We start from the raw sequence: 23,059 nt of genomic DNA, 5'->3' as shown, positions 1-23,059 counted from the left end.
CAGGATAATTTTTATCCAAGGAACTCATTATCTTTTAGTAGATAATGATATTTGGAAACTAAAAACTGTAGAAATACACATCATTAAAATATATAATTTGTATTTTTCTTATATTGAATTTTTGTTTGTTTTAGAAAATGAAATGATGAGTATGGAGTATTAATTCATTTTCTTTTCCATTTCTCCTTTCAGTTCCTCCAGTAATTCGGGTGTATCCAGAGAGTCAGGCTAGAGAACCTGGGGTAACTGCAAGTCTGAGGTGCCATGCAGAAGGCATACCAAACCCTCAGCTGGGCTGGCTAAAGAATGGAATTGATATTACGCCAAAGCTGTCCAAACAACTCACACTTCAAGGTGCTTTTTATTTGCATTTTTTCTCTTAAATGATCATAAAGAAAACTTATACTAAAATATTTATATCATATTTTATATCACTTGGAAAAAAAGAGAAAATGAGGCTTGGTGGCAACAGAATTCATGAATGAGAAAAAATATATAGATTGCACCTAAGACATTATATTTGAATTAGAGTCCTTTATGTTTTTAATGTTTTAAATAATAGTGTTGTCATGATGATTAGTTATATCATTATTTTGGTCATAAGTAAAATATAAAATTATCTGTCTTTTAAATACTTGTCTACTGAATTAGAAAAGATATGCTGAACAAAATAATTGGGACTTTTCATAGAATATATTTCTGAACTATTTAAATGTTTAAACCATACATTAAAATATGTATTAAAAAGGGTGTTCATAATATAGAAAGTTTTTAGTGAATATTTTGCTGCATACTTTACATATGAAAAAAGAAAAATACCAAAATGTTACCAAATGTTTCATGTTTACATTGTTTTAAAGTTATGAAGTTATCACATTGTAATATATAAACTATTCTTCATGTAATATTCTAATGTGTATATATAATCAGTCAATTATTATAAAGAATATAATAATTACAAGTATATGGTAAATGAAAAACAAAACCAGACAATCTTTGTAATATCAAATAATCTAAATAACACAGAGACAGTTGCATAAATGTTTATTATACTAGTAAGTAAAGAAATGTACAAATCTTATTTCCATTGTCAATAGTAGTACATAGTCATTTTACTGGAGTATCTGTTGCATGGCATTTTATTCCTTATCCCACGCCTTTAAATTCTTTCAATCCATACTTTTAGAAATGAATATATTTTTATTTTTAAATTATTTTTAAAGCATAAACATATTATTCTACTTTAACAGTGAATATGTTTTACCAGCATGCATTTTTGAACAAATCTTTTTTAAACATTTACTTATTTTTAAAAGACAAAAATGACATTGAATATATTTTTGACCTTTAAAACCTAAATTCTAGAAATCTCTATATTGATATAAGTAGGCCTAACAAATTTATGTGTTTCTATTTATTGATTATATCTCAGTGTCTATAATCTCAGAAGAGGATTAATCTGATTGACAGAAATTAAAGTGAAAAAAGATCTAATTAGATTCTGATTTTGTCATTTCTTGCCCATTTAATTGCAGTAAACCATGTTATATGAGCATATTATATCTTTGCTTTCAAGAATATATAGGAAATAGATTTAAGGAGCTGGTTATATTCTAGACTCAATATTGAAAGGGCAGGGACCCTTGTAAATAGCTATTTTCATTTTTAAAAACAAGAGAAAATCAGTAAAGTTTTGAGAGAGAGATCTGGGTTCATAGGAGTGTGAAATTCCATGTGGCTTTATATATGATTACATATTACCAAATACTATAGTTATTTCATTATTCAATTATTGATCAAAAGCTTATTTAGCATTTCTATGTGAGGTCCAAGTCCAGGCACTAATTGAATAATTACGGCAATGGAAGAGATACTATGCTAATGAAAGGAAGCAAATTCCTGGAATAATAGAAACATATTTTGGCAGGCAAATCAAGATAAATAATACAAGGAGAGTAAAAATCAGAAAACAGGCAGGAGAACAAGGTGATACTACATTAAAAAAAAAGAGAGAGAGAGAGAGCTAAAGATGGCAAAAATGTTCAATAATGTCAGATGCATAGAAAGGTCAACGAAGATCTTTAAAATGTGTGCATGGGTTATGTGATTGGTTTGTCCTTGTGATATTTAGAAAAAGTAGCATTAGTAATAATCAATCTTTAGTGGATTTAGAAATGAAAATAAGGTAAGAAGTATAAAAATCTCTGTCCAGATTTTGAAAGAAAATAAAAAGAAAGCATATGCTGTTGTAAAGGATCAGGACTAATGAAGATATTCATTTGCTGGGCAATTTATCAGTTTGAAGGAATATAGTTAAAGAGATGTGTAGATAGTGAAGGAGGGGAAGAATGAACAAAGTTGTAGTAGAAATCAGCAAGAGAAGAGAGGAGATTTTTTCTTAGAAAGAAATAGAGAAAATTTCCATTGAGAAGTAAATAAAGGTGAAGATGTAGATGAAAACAGGAAGTTGGGGTTACCATTCTTTTTTTCCAGCTTTTATTAAAATATAATTGAAATATAATATTGTATAAGTTTAAGGTATATTAAATGATGATTTCATACAAGTTTATATGGTGAACTGATTTGGGTTTACTTTCTAATCACTTCTATGTAGTTCATAATTTACAGTTAGTATTATAATGGGAAACATCATAAAAAGAGTAAAGATTCGAAGTAAAAGTAGAATAGATTATGAAAGGCATCTAATTGTAAAAGTCAAATAAAAATATTTATTTGCATTTAACATCCTGCTAATTAAAAACAATAAATATGAAAATTTATAAATTCTCTAATACAATAGTCTCATAATTTACTCAAAAAAATAGGTGCCAGGGATATCAGGTGCAGACATATGTCAACTTGTTCTAGTTTGGGAGGTTAGTAGGCATATGGGACAGGACGATGAATGGATGAGGCTATTGGTAGCTCTGGCACTAGAAAAGCAAATATCTGGAAATGCTAGATTACGTAGGAAAGGACGAAATGAGAGGGCGGCATATAGGTTAGGAGAATATATAAGAATAATAAGAAGAGAGAATTTGAAAAAGGAATAAGTTGATGGATGTTTCAAAAAATCTAGGGGATTTGGTCAAGTGTGTGGGTCTTGAAAGAAAAGTGTGTTCTCTGGAGAGGGCCATATTTCACATAAAACAAGAAGCTGATGCAGACTTAAATACACGGTTCACTCTCTCTCTTTTAGAGAAGGAGGCTGCACACTAAGGCCCACAGGCCAAATCTTGAGAGTTGCCTATTTTTGTGAATACAGCAATTTTTTACTTGTTTTTGGTTTTGTTTTTAGAACACAGCTGCACTTATTTTAAAAAATACTGTCTATAGCGGCTTTCATGCTGCTGTAGCAGAGGTGAGTAGTTGCCACAGAGACTGTGTGGGCCACAAAGCCTAAAATATTTACTACTGGACTTTTACAGCAGAAACAAAACAAAAGCAAAAAGAAACCTTGCCAATCTCTGTTTTGGAGTCATAATTCTCAAAAAAGAATCGGGGGGGAATGGAGGTACACAGTAGTGTTTATAAATTGAGAAAGAATTTCAAGTAATTTAAATGATTATCTCTCCTCAAAGACTCAACGCCTCTCCATATCCTATTCATATCCTTTGAGAGCCACTGGCTTCTAGGGATGGCATTCCAGATCTTTTCCCGATGATTTCTACCTTCTTTCCTCAAACAACCACACCGATAAATTGTCCCCTATCACAAATAGTCATTTTCCTTTCTACTGCACTTGGTGCATGGTGTTCTTGTGACACATATGAAAGGGAAGGAAAGAATGGAGAGAAGAGGATGTGGGAGGAGAGGGAGCAAAGAGGATGTGAGGGAAGAGGAAAAGAGGAGAGGAGAGGACAGGACAGGACAGGAGAGAAAGAAACCTAACTACATGGGCACAACAAAAAATGAACTTCACAGTTTCATAGAACAGGAGTCCTGCTCTTACCCTTCAAGCTGAGTGATTTGCATACGATCATTCTATGAGTCTCGAATACTTGATCAAACAAACAAAAAAATATTGTGGTGACAATTGTACATATATACTAATATACTGAAAGCCATTGAATTGTACACCTTGAATTGCACACTTCAACAAGGTGCTAATATACTGAAAGCCATTGAATTGTACACCTTGAATTGCACACTTCAACAAGGTGCAGTGCATAGTATGTGGGTTATATTTCAATAAAAGGGATTCATATAAATAAAAAAAAGTAAAAATTAAATATTATTTGGGATAATTTAGGAATAATGCACGTGAAAGCACCTTGTATATTGCCAGCATGTGGTAAATAGTTCATTTTATCCTGGTTTTCACATTGGGGAATGCAACTCATTATTCAGCAATTAGTTTAAAATATTATTTACCAAGATTTTAAAGTTTGCATTAATCATTTTCTTAACCTATTAGTTACACATTGACTTTCCATAATATAATATTGTTTACTTTAGGTATATTTATGGCACAAGACTAAAAATCTTGCAGGCAAATCATATATTATCTTTCTGTTCTCCTTAGCTAATAATTCCAGATGTATTAAACAAATTAAATAATGTACTTGATAAGTGGCAATCATATAATACTTACGTGATGCAGCTCACTTAATTTCTTTATAAAAATGCCTTTTTACTTGTATTTTTCTGTAAGTTAACCATATTGATATCATTTAAAACTTTTGTGAAAGCTTAGGACAAAGTGGAATCTGTATATTAAAATAAATATATAAATGATATTATAGGTATTAATATGAACTTCTTATGAAATGTAGGAAATAGGAAATGAATATAAAATATAAAGTGTGTGCATTTGATATAGAGTCTTGGGCTCTCTGTAATAGAATGACAGCACAGTTTATGAAACACTTGAATGCTTTTGGAATAATTTGGCATGCTTCCAAAGCATGGAAGCAGGAAGGAAAATAGTTTAATTAGGACAAGCTAGGAGAACCGTTTGACTGTGTAATCGGAAAGCACTGTACCAAAACTGAAATTGTAGTTTACAAGTTGCATTTGCCTTCTGTTTTCAGCAAATGGCAGTGAGGTTCATATAAGCAATGTACGTTATGAAGATACGGGAGCATACACTTGTATTGCAAAGAATGAAGCAGGAGTGGATGAAGACATTTCTTCTCTTTTTGTGGAAGATTCTGCTAGAAAGACCCGTATGTATTCAACACAGACGCACACACACACATACACACAACTTTGTACTCAACTTCACATTTAAGCCTTTTTCAAAAAGAAAAAGCACCATAAAACTCTGTGACATGAACAATGCATTAAAAAAGTTTCATATCTAGTAAAAATAGGAATCTTGAATTATTAAAGGTAGACTTAAGCATTAAAAAACAAGCTTGTGAAATTTTTGATAACAACACTTAAATGATTGTTTCTTTTGCAAGTGTGCATAAGATGTTTCAGGTCCTGTCTTCCCATTTGCTCATACAAGAATTCAAATCCCTTGCAAAATCCCTCTCCCAAATGACCTGGGAAATTTAAACTCCAAAATACAGCCAAGGGACATCCTATAGGTTTAATAGGTTAATATATTTATATTTCTGTTAATTGCATTGTAGTCAGTGGTGCAATAGCTGTAGAGCATTGTTTCTCTGCAGCAGGCACTGTGGTTACTGCCATCGTGAGACATTGCTCTGGCACCAATACCACTCCATAGGCTGTTCTGTTTAATGCTAGAAATTCTTTATCATTACTGTACATATATGCATGTCTGCTGGTTGGATCATGAAGTAATAAAAAAATGTGTTGTCCTATATTTAGGAGTATTCTTGGATGAAAGAGACATGGATAGGGTGAGACGCTAAGGATGGTTTTTTGGTTACAGTTGAATTGCTTGTTTTGGAATTGGATTTAGATGTACACTTGACTCCTGAATAATATGGGGGTTAGTGGTGTGACCCGCCCCAGACATTTGAAAATCTAACTTTTGATTCCCCAAAAAGTTAAGTACTAATAGCCTACTCCTGAAGCCTTACCGATAACATAAAATCGATTTATACATATTTTGTATATTATATGTTATATACTGTATTATTTTAATAAAGTAAGCTAAAGAAAAGAAAATATTGTTAAGAAAATCAAAAGGAAGAGACAGTATATTTACAGTATTTATTGAAAAAAAATCCATGTATAAGTAGATCTGTTCAGTTCAAACCTGTGTTGTTCAAGAGTCAGCTATGCTCCTTGCTTTGCAGTCTGATTTGTTATACCCATTTACACCTCCTGTTAATCTAAGTTTTTGCAGGGCTCTGATATTTGAAATTCCTCTACTTTGGCGTGACCATTTTTCTGAAGTCAGTTTTTGAAAAAGGGTAAAACATTGTCCCAAGAATCTTATTCCTCTTTAAATCGATGAGCACATATAGATATGAGTGGTTCTAATGAGAAAAGAGGACCTTATTCAGGTCCTGATTATCAATTTATATTTTTCTATATTTGGTCTAGCTAAGACAACTGTCATTACAAGCAAATATTTAAAAAGAAAATTCTTAAGGTGGAAAAAGAGAAAAGAAAGCTGGATTTAATTATCTAAATAAGTTCCAAAATGATTTCTTGACTCTTATGTATTTCCGCTTAATACCAATTTGCAGTTTGCTACCTATTAAAAAATTAACTTTAGGTGACAAGTAATTGAAGACTTTAGTTTTCTTTGTCTTTTACGGTGATGTTTGTGAGCCAGATTTTAATTTCTGTTTACTGATTTTCTTTTAATGTCAGTCATTCATATTTCACATATTTCCCTGTTTACAACATTAAAACATTTAGCCACATTTCCTTTAATCAATAAATCACTATCTACCAGCATGCAAATTTGAAGACAATTTTAAAGGAAGATTTAACGTAATTTTATTCATAAATTTAATCATATGAATGTGTTTAATTATAAACAGTTTCTGAAATCGTGTTTTCACTTTTACTTTTCACTTTAAACCCATAGAGATTAAAATAACACATTTGAAGTAAGTTTTTGAGGTTATATATTAGTAGCATGCTGTTAAAATCAGAAGTAGTGTTTTTACATGATATAACACTGCAAGCCTTACTACATCTACATAATACTTTCAAGGTCATCTTATATGAAACAATACAAGTGAAAGATTTAGAGAGCATTTTTCCTAAATCTGAAGATAAAATATATATAGGTGTTATTTAGGTATTTAATTTATGAGACATTTTCAAAGATAAAGAGTGAAAACTAATGGATTTCAATTAATTAATTAATTAATTTTGACAAGTATACAATGTAAGTTCTACCTTCTTAATAAATTTTAAGTACACAAAACAGTATTGCTAACTATTGAGACTAAGTTGTACAGCAGATCACCAGAATTTGTTCATCTTGTATAACTTTATATCCATTGAACAACTATTTATTTCTCCCTCTTCCCCATCCTTTGACAGTAACTATTCTATTTTCTGTTTCTATGATTTTGAGTCTTTTAAATATCTCATGTAAGTTCAATTATACAGTATTTGTCCTTCTGTGACTGGATTGTTTCAATTAGCACAAAATCTGCCAGGTCTGTTCATGTTATCACAAATGGTTAGAATTTCCTTCTTTTTAAGGCTGAATAATATTCCATTGTACATATACCTAACATTACTTTATCTATTTATTTGTTGATATATAATCGGATTGTTTCTATATCTTAGCTATTGCCAGTGACTCAATAATTGTGTGAGTGTAGATATCGCTTTAACCATGATTTCAATTTCTTTGGATAAATACCCAGAGTTGGGATGCTGGAACATATGATAGTTCTATTTTCAATTTTTTGAGGAACCTCCATAATGTTGTCTAGAGTGGTTGCACCATTTTACCTTCCCACCAACAGTGTGCAAAGGTTCCAACTTCTCTATGTCCTAGTCAAGACTTTTACCTTTTGTTATTTTGATAATAACCATCCTAACAAGTATGAGAATGTATCTTACTGTATTAGTGATGTAGAACACCTTTTGATATATCTATTGGCCATTTGCATGTCTTTTTTGGAGACATGTCTATTCAAGTTTTGCCCATTTTTAAATTGGGTTATGTCATTTTTTTCTCAGTTATAGGAGTTCCTTATACATTTTGGAAATTACATGCTTATCAGATATATTGGTTGAAAATATTTTCTGCCATTCTGTAGTTGTTTTTTCACTTGGTTGATTACTTCCTTTGCTGTACAGAAGTTTTTAGTTTAATATAGTCCAACTGTCTATTTTTGTTTTTGTTGCCTATGCTTTTGGGAAAATTATAGGCTAATATCCTTGATGAATATAGATGCAACATTCTTCAACCAAATATTAGCAAACTGAATGTAACAGTAGCATGATTAAAATAATCACACACCATGACGTGAAATTTATCCTTGAGATATAAAGAGAACTCAACATATGCAGATCAATAAATGTGATTTGCATAGCAATAGACCAAAGGATAAAATCACTTGATCAACCAGTAGATGCAGATAAAACATTTGACACAGCTTTCATGGTAAATTGTTTTGACAACATTTTCATGATAAAAACATGCAACAAACTAGGTGTGGAAAGAATGTACCTCAAAAAGTAAAAGCACCATAAAACTCTGTGAAATGAACAATACATTAAAAACGTTTCATATCTAGGAAAGATAAGAATATTGAAATAGTAAAAGTAGATTTAAGAATTAAAAAACAAGCTTGTGAAAGTTAGGTCATATATGATAAGTCCATATATATAAAGGTCATATATGACAAGCTCACAGCTAACACCATACTCAATGGTAAAAAAAAAAAAAAAGAAAAGAAATATTTTTCTCTCAGATGAGGAACAAGACAAGGATGCTCACTCACCATTTCTGTGTAACATAGTATTGGAATTTCTAGCCACAGTAATTAGACAAGGGAAAAAAATAAATGACATCAAATCAGAAAAGCAGTGAAACTGTCTCTGCTGATGAAATGATCTTACATATAGAAAACTTTAGACTATACACACACACGCACACACACATTTAGAACTAATAAACATATTCGGTAAAGTTGCAACATACAAAATCAACATACAAAAATCAGTTTTATTTCTATACACTAATAATGAAATGTCTGAGAGGCAACTACAAAAGCAATCCCATTTACGAGAGCATCAGTAATAGTGAAATACTTGGAAATAGACTTAACCAAGAAGGTGAAAGACTTGTACACTGAAAACTATAATAAACAAGGAAAGAAATTGAAGGCATAAATAAATGCAAAGACTTTCCATGTTCATGGATTAGACTTTTTTATTTTTATTATCGTTTAAATGCCCTTTCTAGCTACAGTAATCTATGTATCAAAGCCACGCCCACCAAAAATCCCAAAGGCCTTTTTTTTTTTTTTTTTAACAGAAGTAGTAAAATAGTCCTAAACTTCATATGAAACAACAAAAAGATATGAAGTGATCTTGGAAAAAAGAACAAAGCTAGAGGCAACATACTTCCTGACTTCAAAATATATTATAAAGGTATAGCAATTAAAACAGTATGAAACTGACATAAAGACAGACATATGAACCAATGAAGCAGAATATAAAGCCTAGCAATAAATTCACAAATATACAGGCAATGGAGCTTTGACAAGGGTACCAGAATGTACACTGGAAAAAAGAGAGTTTCTTCAAGCAATGATGCTTAGAAACTGCATTTCCATATGTAAAAAAACATTGGACCCCTGCCTTACATCATACATAAAAATCAACTCAAAATAGATTAAAGCCTTAAACATAAGACCTATACCTGTAAAACTCCTATAAGAAAACGTAAAAGAAAAGTTTCATGACATTGGTCTTGACAATGAAATTAATAGACTTTATTGTAATCTAGAACTCTCAAGCGTTATAAATTCATATTTATATCTATTTTTTTCTAGGCATGCAAAGGCAGTTTCTTTCTTTTGAACTACAAACTTACATCTCATTTAAATAAATACTTTTAATTTTTAAGTTTGCTTTTTTATAGATTTGCTATACTGATTTTTAAGATATATCCTATATATTGTTGCTGATATGAAAGCACTCATTTTTAGAAATGTATGCAAATAATTAAAATCGGAATAATATTAAATAACTAAACCAACTGAGTAGAATATTAGCTATAGAAGAGAATAAACTGAAAATATAACAATGTCTCTGTGGAATAAAACAGTTTCCCTTGGGATAACCCCTGCAGAATTGTCAGAATTCTGCATAATGACGACAACAATAACAACAACAATAACAATAACAACAACAATCAGGTGGAGACCACATCACGGAAAATTATGGCCTTTTGTAATCCACATCTTAAGGGCTACTCTGGGTTCTCTTCTAGTAACTCATGGACAAAAAACAATATTAATTATACAAGGCACATTTTTATTTTGATAGATAATTATTTTCAAAAAAGACAAAGAAAACAGTTACAGAAAATAATCACACACTCAACAAGGATGACTTTACTCTTATTTATACATACTAAAAAAAATATTGACTTGTACTCATGCACTAAAGATAATTTTAAAGGTCTGTATTTCTTTTAATAGCAACAGGATACAATGTATATCTAAAAAACAAATTGGTGTAATAGAAAAGCATAAACTTTAGGGTAAGACTTGAGTTAGAATTATTGCTCTACCACATAATAGTCCTGTGATTTGGGGCTATTTCATAATCTCTCTGGGCTTTAATTTCCTTATCTGTAATAAGTGTTAACTTACTAAGGGATTTTTGTGCTGATATTACAAAACATTCACCATAGTGTTAGATATAAAGTAGTTCTTCTATTCATGCTTATTTTCTGGAAATAATTCCTTAATTTTTGCTAGAAATATTGAGTAAAATATTTTTTTAAAAGTCCTGGATAATCAAGTAACTGTTATAAATCAGAAAACTTCCAAAATGAATGATACATGTATATAGATATAGAGATTGATATAGATATAGAGATAGATGATAGATAGATAGAGATAGGTAGATAGATAATAGATACAGATATGAGTGTATATAGGCATCTATGTTATATATCTAAATATAAAATATCATTTATCTTCAAATTTTAAAAAATGACTCAGCTGATTAGAATATAGTATACATTTTTAAAGTGTAGCTATTAAGATATTTAAATGAAGGACAAAATTTTTTTGTCAGAGTCCACTTTTGTCATGGAGTCAAAGCAAAAGTGACACTTTATTTCCCCTTTACATTGAGAATTTATACATTCCTTTTATATTTTTAATATTCTTGTGTAATGTGCTTTTCCTCCAATTCCTTTTTGAAAGATTCAGAGAAGAGAGGTATTGAATTCCATGTAGATAGAAATTAAAATGAGAAAAGATTTACAACTTTTGGGCTAAATGACACAACACAGACTAACTTTGCTTGGCTACAGCTTTGGAGTAATCTTGCAACTATTTTTTACATAATATTTCTTACAGTCATGGTAGAATAATCACATTTTTTTCTTACACTACAATTCCCAGCAATATAATACTGTTGAGTGAACGATTCATGCAAAGCATCATATGGCTAAGGAGTATGTTTTGCTTGTATCTGAATCTTTGAATTGGAAAACCTTGAATTACAGTGCCCAACTCTGTTAACAAACCTCACTGGAAGTTTTCTCATGTGACAAATTGAACAAAAAAAGTGCTTCAATATAACATACTCCTAGACTTACATTAGAGATAGGGTCTGATAACTAGGATTTAATGGAGCGATATACAGGGAGAATTTAAATGTGAAGAAGAGTAGAAATGGGTCATAGGGGATTGTGTCCTGCTCATATCAGGGAGTAGGAGAAAAAGATATGAAATATGTGAGGGGTTTCAGGTAGAGGTAAACGTTATTTATTTGAAAATGTTTTGCACATAGCATAAGCACTCGACACATCTTCATTAGTAAGGGGAGTTGATTCTCAGGTGATGATAATTCATATTCAGTGTTAAGGTAAATGAAAGTTGGTGTGTATATAGACTGCTATATAAAGATTTTAAGCTACTGGTTGTTTTAAGCACTGAGCACAGATTATATCACACCTAGCTAGAATATTAGTAAAGAATATGATTAATCTAGATTTTTGCAGATGTTGGAATATAATGTTTAAATATATTATAATAGTATATACAGCGTTTTATCATTGTCACAGGCAGTATTACATTTACATATTGGGTTATTATACAATCCTTATTTGAGGATTAATTTCAATAAATAAATATTGTTTGACTTATGAAATATGATTAATTATAAGATTATTTAAAGAGTACTTAAAATATGTTAAACTCTACAAGATTACTTGAATGAACAAATTATATAATGCTCATATAAATTAATAATTATAAAAATGCGGTGAATGTAATTCACAATAAATAGATTTAGAAATATGCTAAAATGTAGCCACTTATACTTTAATATTTCAAATGATATAAATGTGTAAAAAGTATTTGCCTATTTTAGAAGTAGAGGAAAGGGTCTTAAAATAAGTTAAAACATACCTTTTTATATCTAAAAGCTATTCGAATATATTATCACAAACTTTGGAAATAGAACGTATTTTGGTAATATAGACAAACTAATTGACCTCTCTAATTCTCATTTACTTCCCATTTTTAAAGAATGGAGAAAATACCTACTTTAAAATGGCAGTTATACAGATTTAATAATATCATCTATGTAGGATTGTATTAATGTTTACGGAGGCTATGGAGATAATATAAATAGATGAATAGCATAGTCTATAAACAGGTATAAATGAAGCCAAATTCAGCAGTCATTGATTAATAATAATTTTTACACTCAACCAATGTGAGATAGGTAGAATAATTAGAAATTAGAAAAATCCCTAGTTAAAGATAAGGTGTAAACATCAGAGCCAAGGTGAGATTTTAATCCTGATAGTTATGAACTAAATGCTAGAATCAAAAAGAACCAAATATGGAAATTTAACTTTGAGTGGTGAACACAAAATGCAATGTACAAATAATGTATTATGGAATCGTACACTCGAAACATATAAATTAACCAATATTGCCCAAATAAATTTGACTTAAAAAACCAGAAACTAAAAAAAAAAAAAAAGAACAAATAAATCTAGATATTACAATAGAAATCAGAAAAATAATTACCTCTTGGAAGAGAGTCTCATTAATTAGAAAGGAATCAGAAGAAACTTTTAGGGTAATGGAATTGCTCTTTTACTCGTATATATCTGATTGGTGGTCCTACTTAAGATTTAAGTGTTTTACTGCATGTAAATAATGCCTTAACTTTTAAAATGCAAAAATAAAAGAGGATGGACCAAAAAAACTCAATAACAACAAATATTTGAGGAAAATGAAATAAATCTTAAATTATAAATAAGATTAATTTTTATTTAACATTCACAGAATATTATTCAATAGAGGGACTATAAGAAAAACATTTTAGAGCGAACAATTCATATTTCTTTTGAATAGACAAAAACGTTTATTTAATATTTGTCATAGACATTTACATATTAGTAAGCTTGTTATGGAATAAAATGCACTTAGGATAATCAGACTTGTGTCAAGGTTAACCATGCTTGATAAGCATTTATTATTTTATGAGCTTTCATTATTTATCCATGTTCTCAATTTGGCCAATGACATTGTCACATCCTGTGAAGTAACTTGTTCCATAAATCTTTTAATCTCTTGACCCAGAACACACTGAAATGATCTGCCTTGTGATTTCCATATCTGAATGCTATATTTTTAAATAAAACTCTTTTCAATGTCATTAAATAGATTTGTTTCTAACACATTGCCATTTTTGCACAATAGCAGAGCCTTGTTATCTAACAAGATGCTACGTGATTTGAATGTCATCAAATTTACTGGTTTGCAACAAGCAATTGAGAATCTTTACTGCGTACAAAACAAAATAAGACTCAAATGTTTCTTATTTTGATTTGTTGCCTATATTTTTTCTGCAAGGCACTATTTACCTTCAAGGGAATATTAATATCTCATCTCATATTGCACAATGCCAATTTGCCTAATTAATTTTATGATACAATTAGGCAAGTGATGATGACATTTTATTTATATTACTTCAGGCATGCAGACTAAATAAGCTAATAGACAGTAACAGTGCTGAGTCTAAAATCTCTATGGAGCTTTTGTAAAGTCTACATACTAATATTTTGTTGTTGGTGTTCAAGAGAAAATGTTAGAATTCACTTTGAGATTCCATCATTCCAGAGGCCTTAACCTTGGTGAATCCTTTGCAAAATTACTGTGTACTTAGATTCAAAAAGAAGTTAGAACTATTATCAATCTATGATTTTCTTAGAGTCCTCTAATATAGAAATTCAGTCAAAAAAATAGTCTTAATGTATGAAGAGTTAATAAAACAAATATGTCCTTCAAATGCTCAGACTCTGGGGTGAAGGGCTGAAGTGAGTTGCCTTCTTAAAGTTTGTGAAGTCTAATTTATGTCACGCATTCTTATCATAGTGTTCAAAGAACACAGATTATACATCTGTGTGTCCTACTGTCCTCTGTTTACCCAGATATCTGAATTCTGATAAAGCTGATTGTGAGATGAATATGCCAGAAAGAATGTCACACAGCTTTATTATTCTACCTCCCTATTTATTTTATTTTCCAACTTTTCGCACAGTTCCATGTTTGTGTTACATGTGAATGTAACATTACATATGAAATGCTATTAAACAGGAATTTCTTAAAAGGCAATTTTCTATTTCATGCAGTAACATTGTGTGCCAGTTTTAATATCTTTCTCTTAAATTTAACTAGCATTTTTCTAATAGATATCTTTATATTAATATCTGATATAAAATTTTTGGAAACATTTTGGCAATATTAATATTTTAATAGTAAATAAATTATTAGTGAATAAGATATTCCTTAAACATGCTAAAGAAAGTTAAAATGTGTTTCTAGATACAGTTTAGATTCAAAGACTGAGATTATAATATATACTAAAGAAAAAAGGTGTTCTTTTCTCATTTAATTATGATAATATTCAAGTAAAGACTATATATATTACAATCAATATTGTACTAATAATGATTATTCTAGTGTTAATATCAGAATGTAATTTTAGAGTTATATTTCAAAGGCAGAATAAACATCAGAGAAAACAGTATGATTACATTAAAATTAAGAAGTTATAATAGTAAATATTTGCCCTCAAGCTATTGTCAACACAAAAAACTGAGAAGAATTTAATATCATAGATAGATAGGTAGGTGAATAGATAGGTGATAGATGATTGATGACAGATAGATAGATGATAATAGATGATAGATAGATGATAGGTAGATGATAGATGATGATAGATAGATAGATAGATAGATAGATAGATAGATAGATAGATGATAGATAGATAGATAGATGATAATAGATAGATGTGAGACAATCGAAAAATAAAGCTAGCTCATAGTCTAAAAAAGACCTTTCAAAGACAAGAAAAATGAAATGGAAAAATAAAGTGCCAATATGCATTACGGAAAGATGTTAATTCTTATTATCATTCAATAAGAGGTTGACTTATCATTAGTTTTCAAAGAAATGCACCCTATAAGCACAGAGAAATGTCATTGCACATCCACTAGAATACCAAAATTTAAAAAGTGCAGAATATCAAGACTTGATGAGATTTGAAAAAATAGAATTATTACACATTGCTAGTCATAGTGTCAGTTTACCACCTTTGAAAAAGCACTTTGGCATTATCAATTAGAACTGATTTTTTTATACGCCTCAGAAGTCAGCAATCACATGTAGTAGAGAAACATCAAATTGACTTACATTCAGAAATTATTTAGGAAGAACCTGCCATGTACTTAATTTTTTGCTATAATTTATAATTACTCTTTAATTTGCCTTTTAATTACTTTCATATTTCCATGGCAACCAAACTAACTTAATTTAAATACTTTTTACAATGGCTGTAATTTGATTTAAATATGTGTGAAGCTAGTTACCTTCCCAAGTGCCTGAATACAATTTCAGTAATACTCCAAACTTATCTACTTGTTTCTTAATTGCTTGTTAGAAAAAGTACTTTACGAAATTTATGAAGTGAATAAGAATTTTCATTGTAAGAACAAAAAATCTACAGAGAACAATAGGTTTGTTCATTTGTGCTTTCACCTATTAAATATTTATTGAGGAAAGAATAAACACAAACCGTGTTGCTAGCATACGGCTAGCACTGCATAAGACAATGCTGTCCTTTCAGAAAGGCTACAGTTTAGTTCACACAGGACAACCATAACACATGAACACATGGTAGAATAAAATAATTGTTGTAATAGACATACAAGCTAATTGTAATATCATCATAGGCACAAAAACATCAAATTGCAACTGCACTGCATAATCATTATTGAGGTGATGACATTTGAGATGATATTTGGTGATGTAGTGATACTTCCATAGCTAGAAATTTAAATGTATGTCAAACTCAGGGATGACTTATGAAGTCCATGATGGGTTTCATTAACTTTGTGTAATATAAGATCATAACAATATTTGCTGGGAATTTGCAATGAGAATATTCAGTGAGAATAATTTATTGGGTAGAATCTGATTAAAGAAGGTCTTGAACTTCGTGAATAGAAAAAGTCAAATTAGGAGTGATTTACATACTCTATTTCTGCATACGTATTCATTATTTAGTATTTATTCTAGAAATATCACGATAGGCTTTTTTTTGGAGGAATTTTATTGTTAACAAATAGGAGACATTGAGTTTTTTTATTTTTTTTAATCACCTGGGTGAGATGAACCAAATTCAAATGCCTAACACAGTATATAATACAATATGTATGTTTAGCATTTAATCTCAAGATAGACGCGTATTGTGGAAAATCATTACAATGTGCTGCTGGAACACGTAGTAGTGTGAGCATTAAATATGAGGTTTTATTATCTTCTACTATCCAGCTTCCAAAGAGTTTTTTGGCATAATGTCATTTCTGAAAAGATAGTGTTAGTTGGTTCATTAGCCTATTTGAATTTCTATGAAGAAAACCATACCTTTTATCTATAATAATAAATATAATAATAGATAGGAAGTAATCTACTGTCAACTTTATTCTTTTGTGGCTTCTGAACAACCTTTACCTCAAGCGGGTATACACACAATTGGTACACTATGGGCCAGATACACAATTCTTGCTACTGAGCTTAATCTAAAAACATTCTGTGTGATAGTTAAACATAAGTGGATGCTCTACTCATCGATTTGTTTTTAAAACATTATTATTTTACTCTAGATTATTTAATTAGCCGCTGATATTTTTAACACATGCTTGTTTTATTTTGCTTTTTTAAGATTAAGCTATTATAGATATTAACTCAATTAGAGACATTTGCAGAAATGAAATTTTAATGGATCTAATGCCTTAAAATACTTGGCACAGTGTCTAGCACATGATGAGGGCTCAATAAGTGTTTGTTCTGATTACCATTATTATTATTCTGGGTCAATGATTATTAACATTAAGTTTTTAAAAAGCTATATATTGGGCAACAGATAAAAATGGTGTAAATGGGTGAAAATGGGCAAAAGTGATTGTATCACATGCTAGATCTGGGACTAGTAGAGGAAGAGTTACAAATTAGATATTTTATGTTTGTACTTAATAGCAAACTATTTTGAGGTTCAGATTTTTGTTTCCAAGAGTGAGCAATCATGAAAGGTCATACCTTGTGGAGTCACTGTGATATCAGAAGGATTCGGCTGAAAGCACTCTCACATTTCAGTGCCAACGTTCACTCTTGCCGTAGCCACGGCTGAATACACTGCTGCTACTTGGCCTAGTTTCCTTACTCTCCCTGTCACTTCTCTGCTGAGCATCTTTGACCCCGATCACTTTTTCTCCGTGCCAATAACTGCAGCTGCTAGAGGATCACTGCTGTCTGTTACTTGTTCTGCCCTTTTTTCAGTTTTGACAATGGAGGGAAGAAGAACAGCTGGCATTATTCTCTCTTATTAATACAGAATCTGTATTGTGTGGGGGTTGGGACAGAAAGTAGAGGAGAGAAGAAAGATAGGAGTAGAGGAGATCAGAGAAGTTGATTCCTTTTCTTATGTTCCAGCATTTGTTTCTCCTTTATAATAATCCGAAGTAGTGATTCAGCTCCCAGTAGTACCAATAATGTTTCAAATAAAGAAGGCAATATGTATTAAAATAATATGGGCAGTGACTCTAAATTCTTAATGTTAATTTTTAGTGGTGGGACACCTTTTGTTTTCTTTACCTAGTCTTAGACATTGATGCCACATCTCCTTGCTTTTGTTTTCTAATTCTAATACAATGAGAAAGAATCGTGGTTCTCAAATTCATTTACAAGCATTTAAAAGCAGTAATGACAGTCTCAATAGAGAAGGCCTTAGGCTCCTAAAATATTAGATACTTAAAACCAGGTAGTATTATGACCAGTAGTTTTAATGGAACAATGTAAGAACCATGCTATTTATAGAAAAAAAGAAGAAAAAACTGTGAATGACTTGAGACACATTTCTGGTTTCATTATATTTTCCTTCTCTTTAAATATGTTATTGAACTGATTCTTAATGTATGATATTAAAAACACCATGACTTTCATTAACTTCACCTAAATAATATTTTAAAAAGAAGTAGATAAATTCTAAAAACTAGAGGCATATCAATAAAGAATTTTAGGAAAATGTAGACTAGTAATATCATGAAGAGTTGAGAACGAAACATCTAGCATTTATGATGTCATTTTAGACAGAACCTGTCATCCCTTCTCCACTAATGAAAGCAAAACAAAGAGAATAATATCTTTTGAGTAAGTAGTACTTTCAGAATTAAGTCAGGGAGAAGGAAAAATATCCCAGGAAAAAAATAGTAAGAGAGACCTCAGGGGGAAGTTGAATTGGCCAATACAAAAGAAAATTCAATTCAACAAGATGACTCAGTGAACAATTTTGACATGCCATGTACAGTTAACTCATTTTCTTGGGACTATAAGGACACTTTCTAATTTAAGATTATAAGCTATTTCATGATTAAGCTGAACTTTTAAATGAAAGTTATTATTAGTTTGACATCAAAATTCTTATTACATAATGTACATATCTGGGTTCTCTATCATGAAATTGTACAGGAGCTAAGATAAATTCAAAGTACTTTGAGGAAGAAAATTTCAGTTCTAATTTCAGTCATTATCCCTTTAATCCAACTATATGTGACTTTGTTGTTATAGGATAGGGATGTAACAGACTGAGAATGTCAGATTTTACATTTTTGTAACAGGGTGCCGAGTCTGGTGCTTACTAAAAGCAAATCAAAAGCAATATGGAATTTACTTTAATTACCACATTATAAATACTCGAAGCATTATAAGAGACAAATTTGAATTTACTGCAGAAGTTGTCATTGGCCTGCTGAGGCTTCTATCATTTCTATAGGTATGAAGATATCTATCTATATCTATCTATCTATCTATCTATCTATCTATCTATCTATCTATCTACCTATCTATCTATCTATCATCTATCTATCTATCACCTATCTAATTTTAGAGATATATGTATAATCTCCAAGATCTATTGAGCAATTCATTATGTGCTAGGTACTACCTAAAATATGTTATGATCATTTTATTTCTTAATTATTTAATTAACCCTGTGGTATATTTTCTAGATGAGGAAGTTAAAGCAAAATAGGAAGTAACTTTGCCTGCCCTCTACTTACAACACTAGTGTACACGAGTGAGTTAGAAAACAAAGTTTTCCTCCCATATATCTGCAGCTAATGAACCATAATTGTTTTAATAATGTCCTGTTTATTGTTTATCATGTAAAAACCACAATCAATCATTTGAGTGAAGAATTATCAAAATAAAAATCATCACTTCCTAATAGTTGTGGGCTTAGGATTTCTATATTAAGAGAAACTTAGCTGTTGGCAGTCTTGCTAGGAGGACATTAGCTAGGAAAATTTTCTTGAATTTATGTTTGCTTAGTAAATAGTCTTTTGCACTAGTGTGGTGTGGTGCCCAAGACAGTCCTAACGATTCTCTCCTCCTGTTACCCATCCCCTTATGTAGTGTCTTCCCACACTGAAATAGGTCAGGTTTCAATCACATATAAAGTAGGGTGGAGGGAAGGGTGTAAGACTTCTGAAGCCAGGTCATAAAAGCCATTATGCTTCTGCTTTGCTCTCTTGGATCGTTCATTTTGGGGGAAGCCAACACTTAGTAGATGAGGACAATTAAACAGCCTTGGGGAGAGTCTCATAAGTAAAGAACTCAGGCTTCCTGCCGAGAGCCAGCACCAAGCTGGCAGCTATACAAAAGGACCACCTTGGAAGTGGCTCTTGCAGCCCATGTCAAGTCTTCAGATGACGAGCCTCAGGAGATATCCCATATCAGAGCCCTCCCAGCCAAGCCATCCAACAAAGACCACAAATATATTTTGTTGTTTTGAACCACTAAATTTTGAGATAATTATTTACACATCATATGATAACCATTGCAGATAGAATGCTTACTTGGTTTGTCATTACAGCAAAAGATGGATATAGTTTTTATTTATTTTGTGTGGTAGCTTTAATATTTGGACATGGCAACAGTTCTTACATTGTCTTAGTTTCAATCAGATGTATTTGGTTATCAGGGATAGACTCTTTTTATATAGATGAGTATAGGTTATTTTAAAATTGATGTGAATGTCAAACTGGCAATGTGAAGCAGTCAGGGCTACATCTGCTCAGAACCCAGAACCTGACATTACACAGTCAGATAACTGCTGACCCTCTTGCTTCTCCTGTGGGTTGCACAGTCTCTTCCTGCATCTCATATCTTCTTGGGTCCTTCCATGCACTCTCACAAATTATCATAGCTCTGACTACATTACAGTGCTTCTAGCTATGCATTCTTACGACTCCAGTTCTCTGTGCTTTTTGTTTTCTAACAAAGATCATTCCATTTCATCACTTTATGGAAATTAAACCATAGATTCCTGGCCAGTGTCTGGGTTATATGCCCTAATGCAAGCTGGGCACCATAGCCTAATCAGCTAATGTTAGACACTAGGCTGTGTAGCCACAGTGAAGAATTATCTTCAATCAGTGCCAAAAAAGTGACGGTTTCACTTAAAAGTGGTTTTGAATTTGGCATATGGTAGGCAATGTACTTGACATATATTATATAGATTTCCATCCTAAAAATAGTATGTTTTAAATGTCTCGTTTCATTTTCCATATGTATACTCAAAGAAATTTCAACTACCATAACACTAACCATTCATTTTTTTCAGATACATTAAATTTTACCAAAATTTTTAAAATGTTGCCCTTTTTCATTTGCCTTCTAAAGTTAATTTCTTAAACCCAAAAGGAGAAGCAATCAGTAAGACATCTAGTTAAAATGTTATCCTTACATAAATTTACTTACCAAAAAAAAATGTTTTGCACTGCTGAAAACCTTACACTTTCAAACAAAGACAAGGGCAAGCAAAAAGCTTATTTAGTTGAAAAGCCAAGCAGTTTACACATGAATAGCCAAGGAAAATAGCTGTTCAGTACTATAGAATGCTGCTATGTAGTTAACTATCTATCTTACTGCTGTCGCTTACATAATATTCATCTCTCTACATGTATTTCCACATAAAGATAGCATATTTAATATAAGATATGTCACTTTGGATATAATTGCAAGTCTATAATATACAAAATAAGACAATTTTAAAAAAGACATTAAGAAAGATTCTGCTACTAGTGTCCAGGCATCTGTTTCATTGAACCATATTTTCATTATAAGGCATATGTTATCTTCAGAAAGAATTTTACGTTTCAGTTCTCATGAATAAGTATTGAATTACAGGGAGTCAGTAACTTTGAGGTTCATTGTCTAATTATAAATAAAAGATTTTAGGACAGAAAGTCATTTATGGTATAATAAGGAATGTTAATAGGTCTTTCACAGGTTTCCATATGTACAGAAAAGAAAAGTCATTTAGCCTAAATTCTTGGTTCCACTAAGGCTAACTATAGATGAAAAACTAAGCTAGTTGCCGGGAAAACTAGGGGCAAATTAGATGAAGAATCTGGTGAGAGTATTACTGTCAGATTTAACATATGAGTAAGGATGAAGAGATTCAAAATAACTTGATATTTAGAATATGAGTTTAATATGACGTGGGCATATCATGGAAGACCATATGCACTATGCTAAGGACTTTGAGTTTACCCATGCGCGCGCACACACACACACGTTCATGCATTTTATGTTTTCAAGCATATGAGTAGCATTCTCAAGCCTGCATTTATTATAGGTAGCTGTTTATATATTGTATGAAAGATGAATTAACATGACAAAACAGAGCCATTCCAATATGTATGTTAAAAATATAAAAACTATAAAAATAACATTTCATTAGCAATAATGGATTAAAGACATAAATAAAAGTTTTCTTTAAATGTTTACAAACATATTTAATATAATTTATAATCAATTATATTGATATTGAATACTAATTTATAATATGTAGAGAGATATATGAATACATTATATACTGTAATTATATTTTCATATTGGTAAATTTGTGCACATGTGCATGCATACATACATACAGTAATAGTCCTCCTTGAGTGTGGTGGGATGAATAGTTTCAAAGGCTGCTGGTGGTGCTGTAACAATCTTTTGAAAATCAACCTGGCAACATGTGTCGATGGTTTTACATATTTCTGTATGTCTTGTAGGAATGAATACTAATGGAAATGACTACACAGAAGGATGACCATCACAATGAACACACATATGCACAAATGTGCATATATATACACATACATACATTTATATGACTGATAAGTCAACAATATTTGTTGAGTACCTATAACTCATACCAGCCTCTGATATAGGTACTAAGTTTGGATTGATAAACAATGAACAATAATGTTTTTAAAAGGAAGAAATTCATATAATAAAGTAGTGCATAATGATTAAAACCATATATTTAAAGACTAGATTAGATATGATAAATGAATAAATAGGATTTAAAATTACTTTAATATGTTCACTATTTATAT

General features: G+C 30.9%; 1 protein-coding gene across 2 annotated transcripts in view; it reads left to right on the top strand.

Annotated features, from left to right (window-relative positions):
* FSTL5 (follistatin like 5) overlaps positions 1-23,059 on the top strand; it is a 544,717-nt gene that overhangs the window by 422,603 nt on the left and 99,055 nt on the right. For both annotated transcript variants that reach the window (XM_039876278.1, XM_039876277.1), the window contains exons 9-10: positions 193-354; positions 5,034-5,168. In XM_039876278.1, the coding sequence (XP_039732212.1) occupies positions 193-354; positions 5,034-5,168 (297 nt within the window). The remainder of the gene's footprint in view (positions 1-192; positions 355-5,033; positions 5,169-23,059) is intronic.

Source organism: Pteropus medius, unplaced genomic scaffold (assembly GCF_902729225.1).
Source record: "Pteropus medius unplaced genomic scaffold, Ma_sr-lr_union100, whole genome shotgun sequence".
In the NCBI taxonomy this organism is placed as follows: domain Eukaryota; kingdom Metazoa; phylum Chordata; class Mammalia; order Chiroptera; family Pteropodidae; genus Pteropus; species Pteropus medius.
Note: the sequence above shows the minus strand (reverse complement) of the source record. Positions and strands in the feature narration are given on the sequence as shown.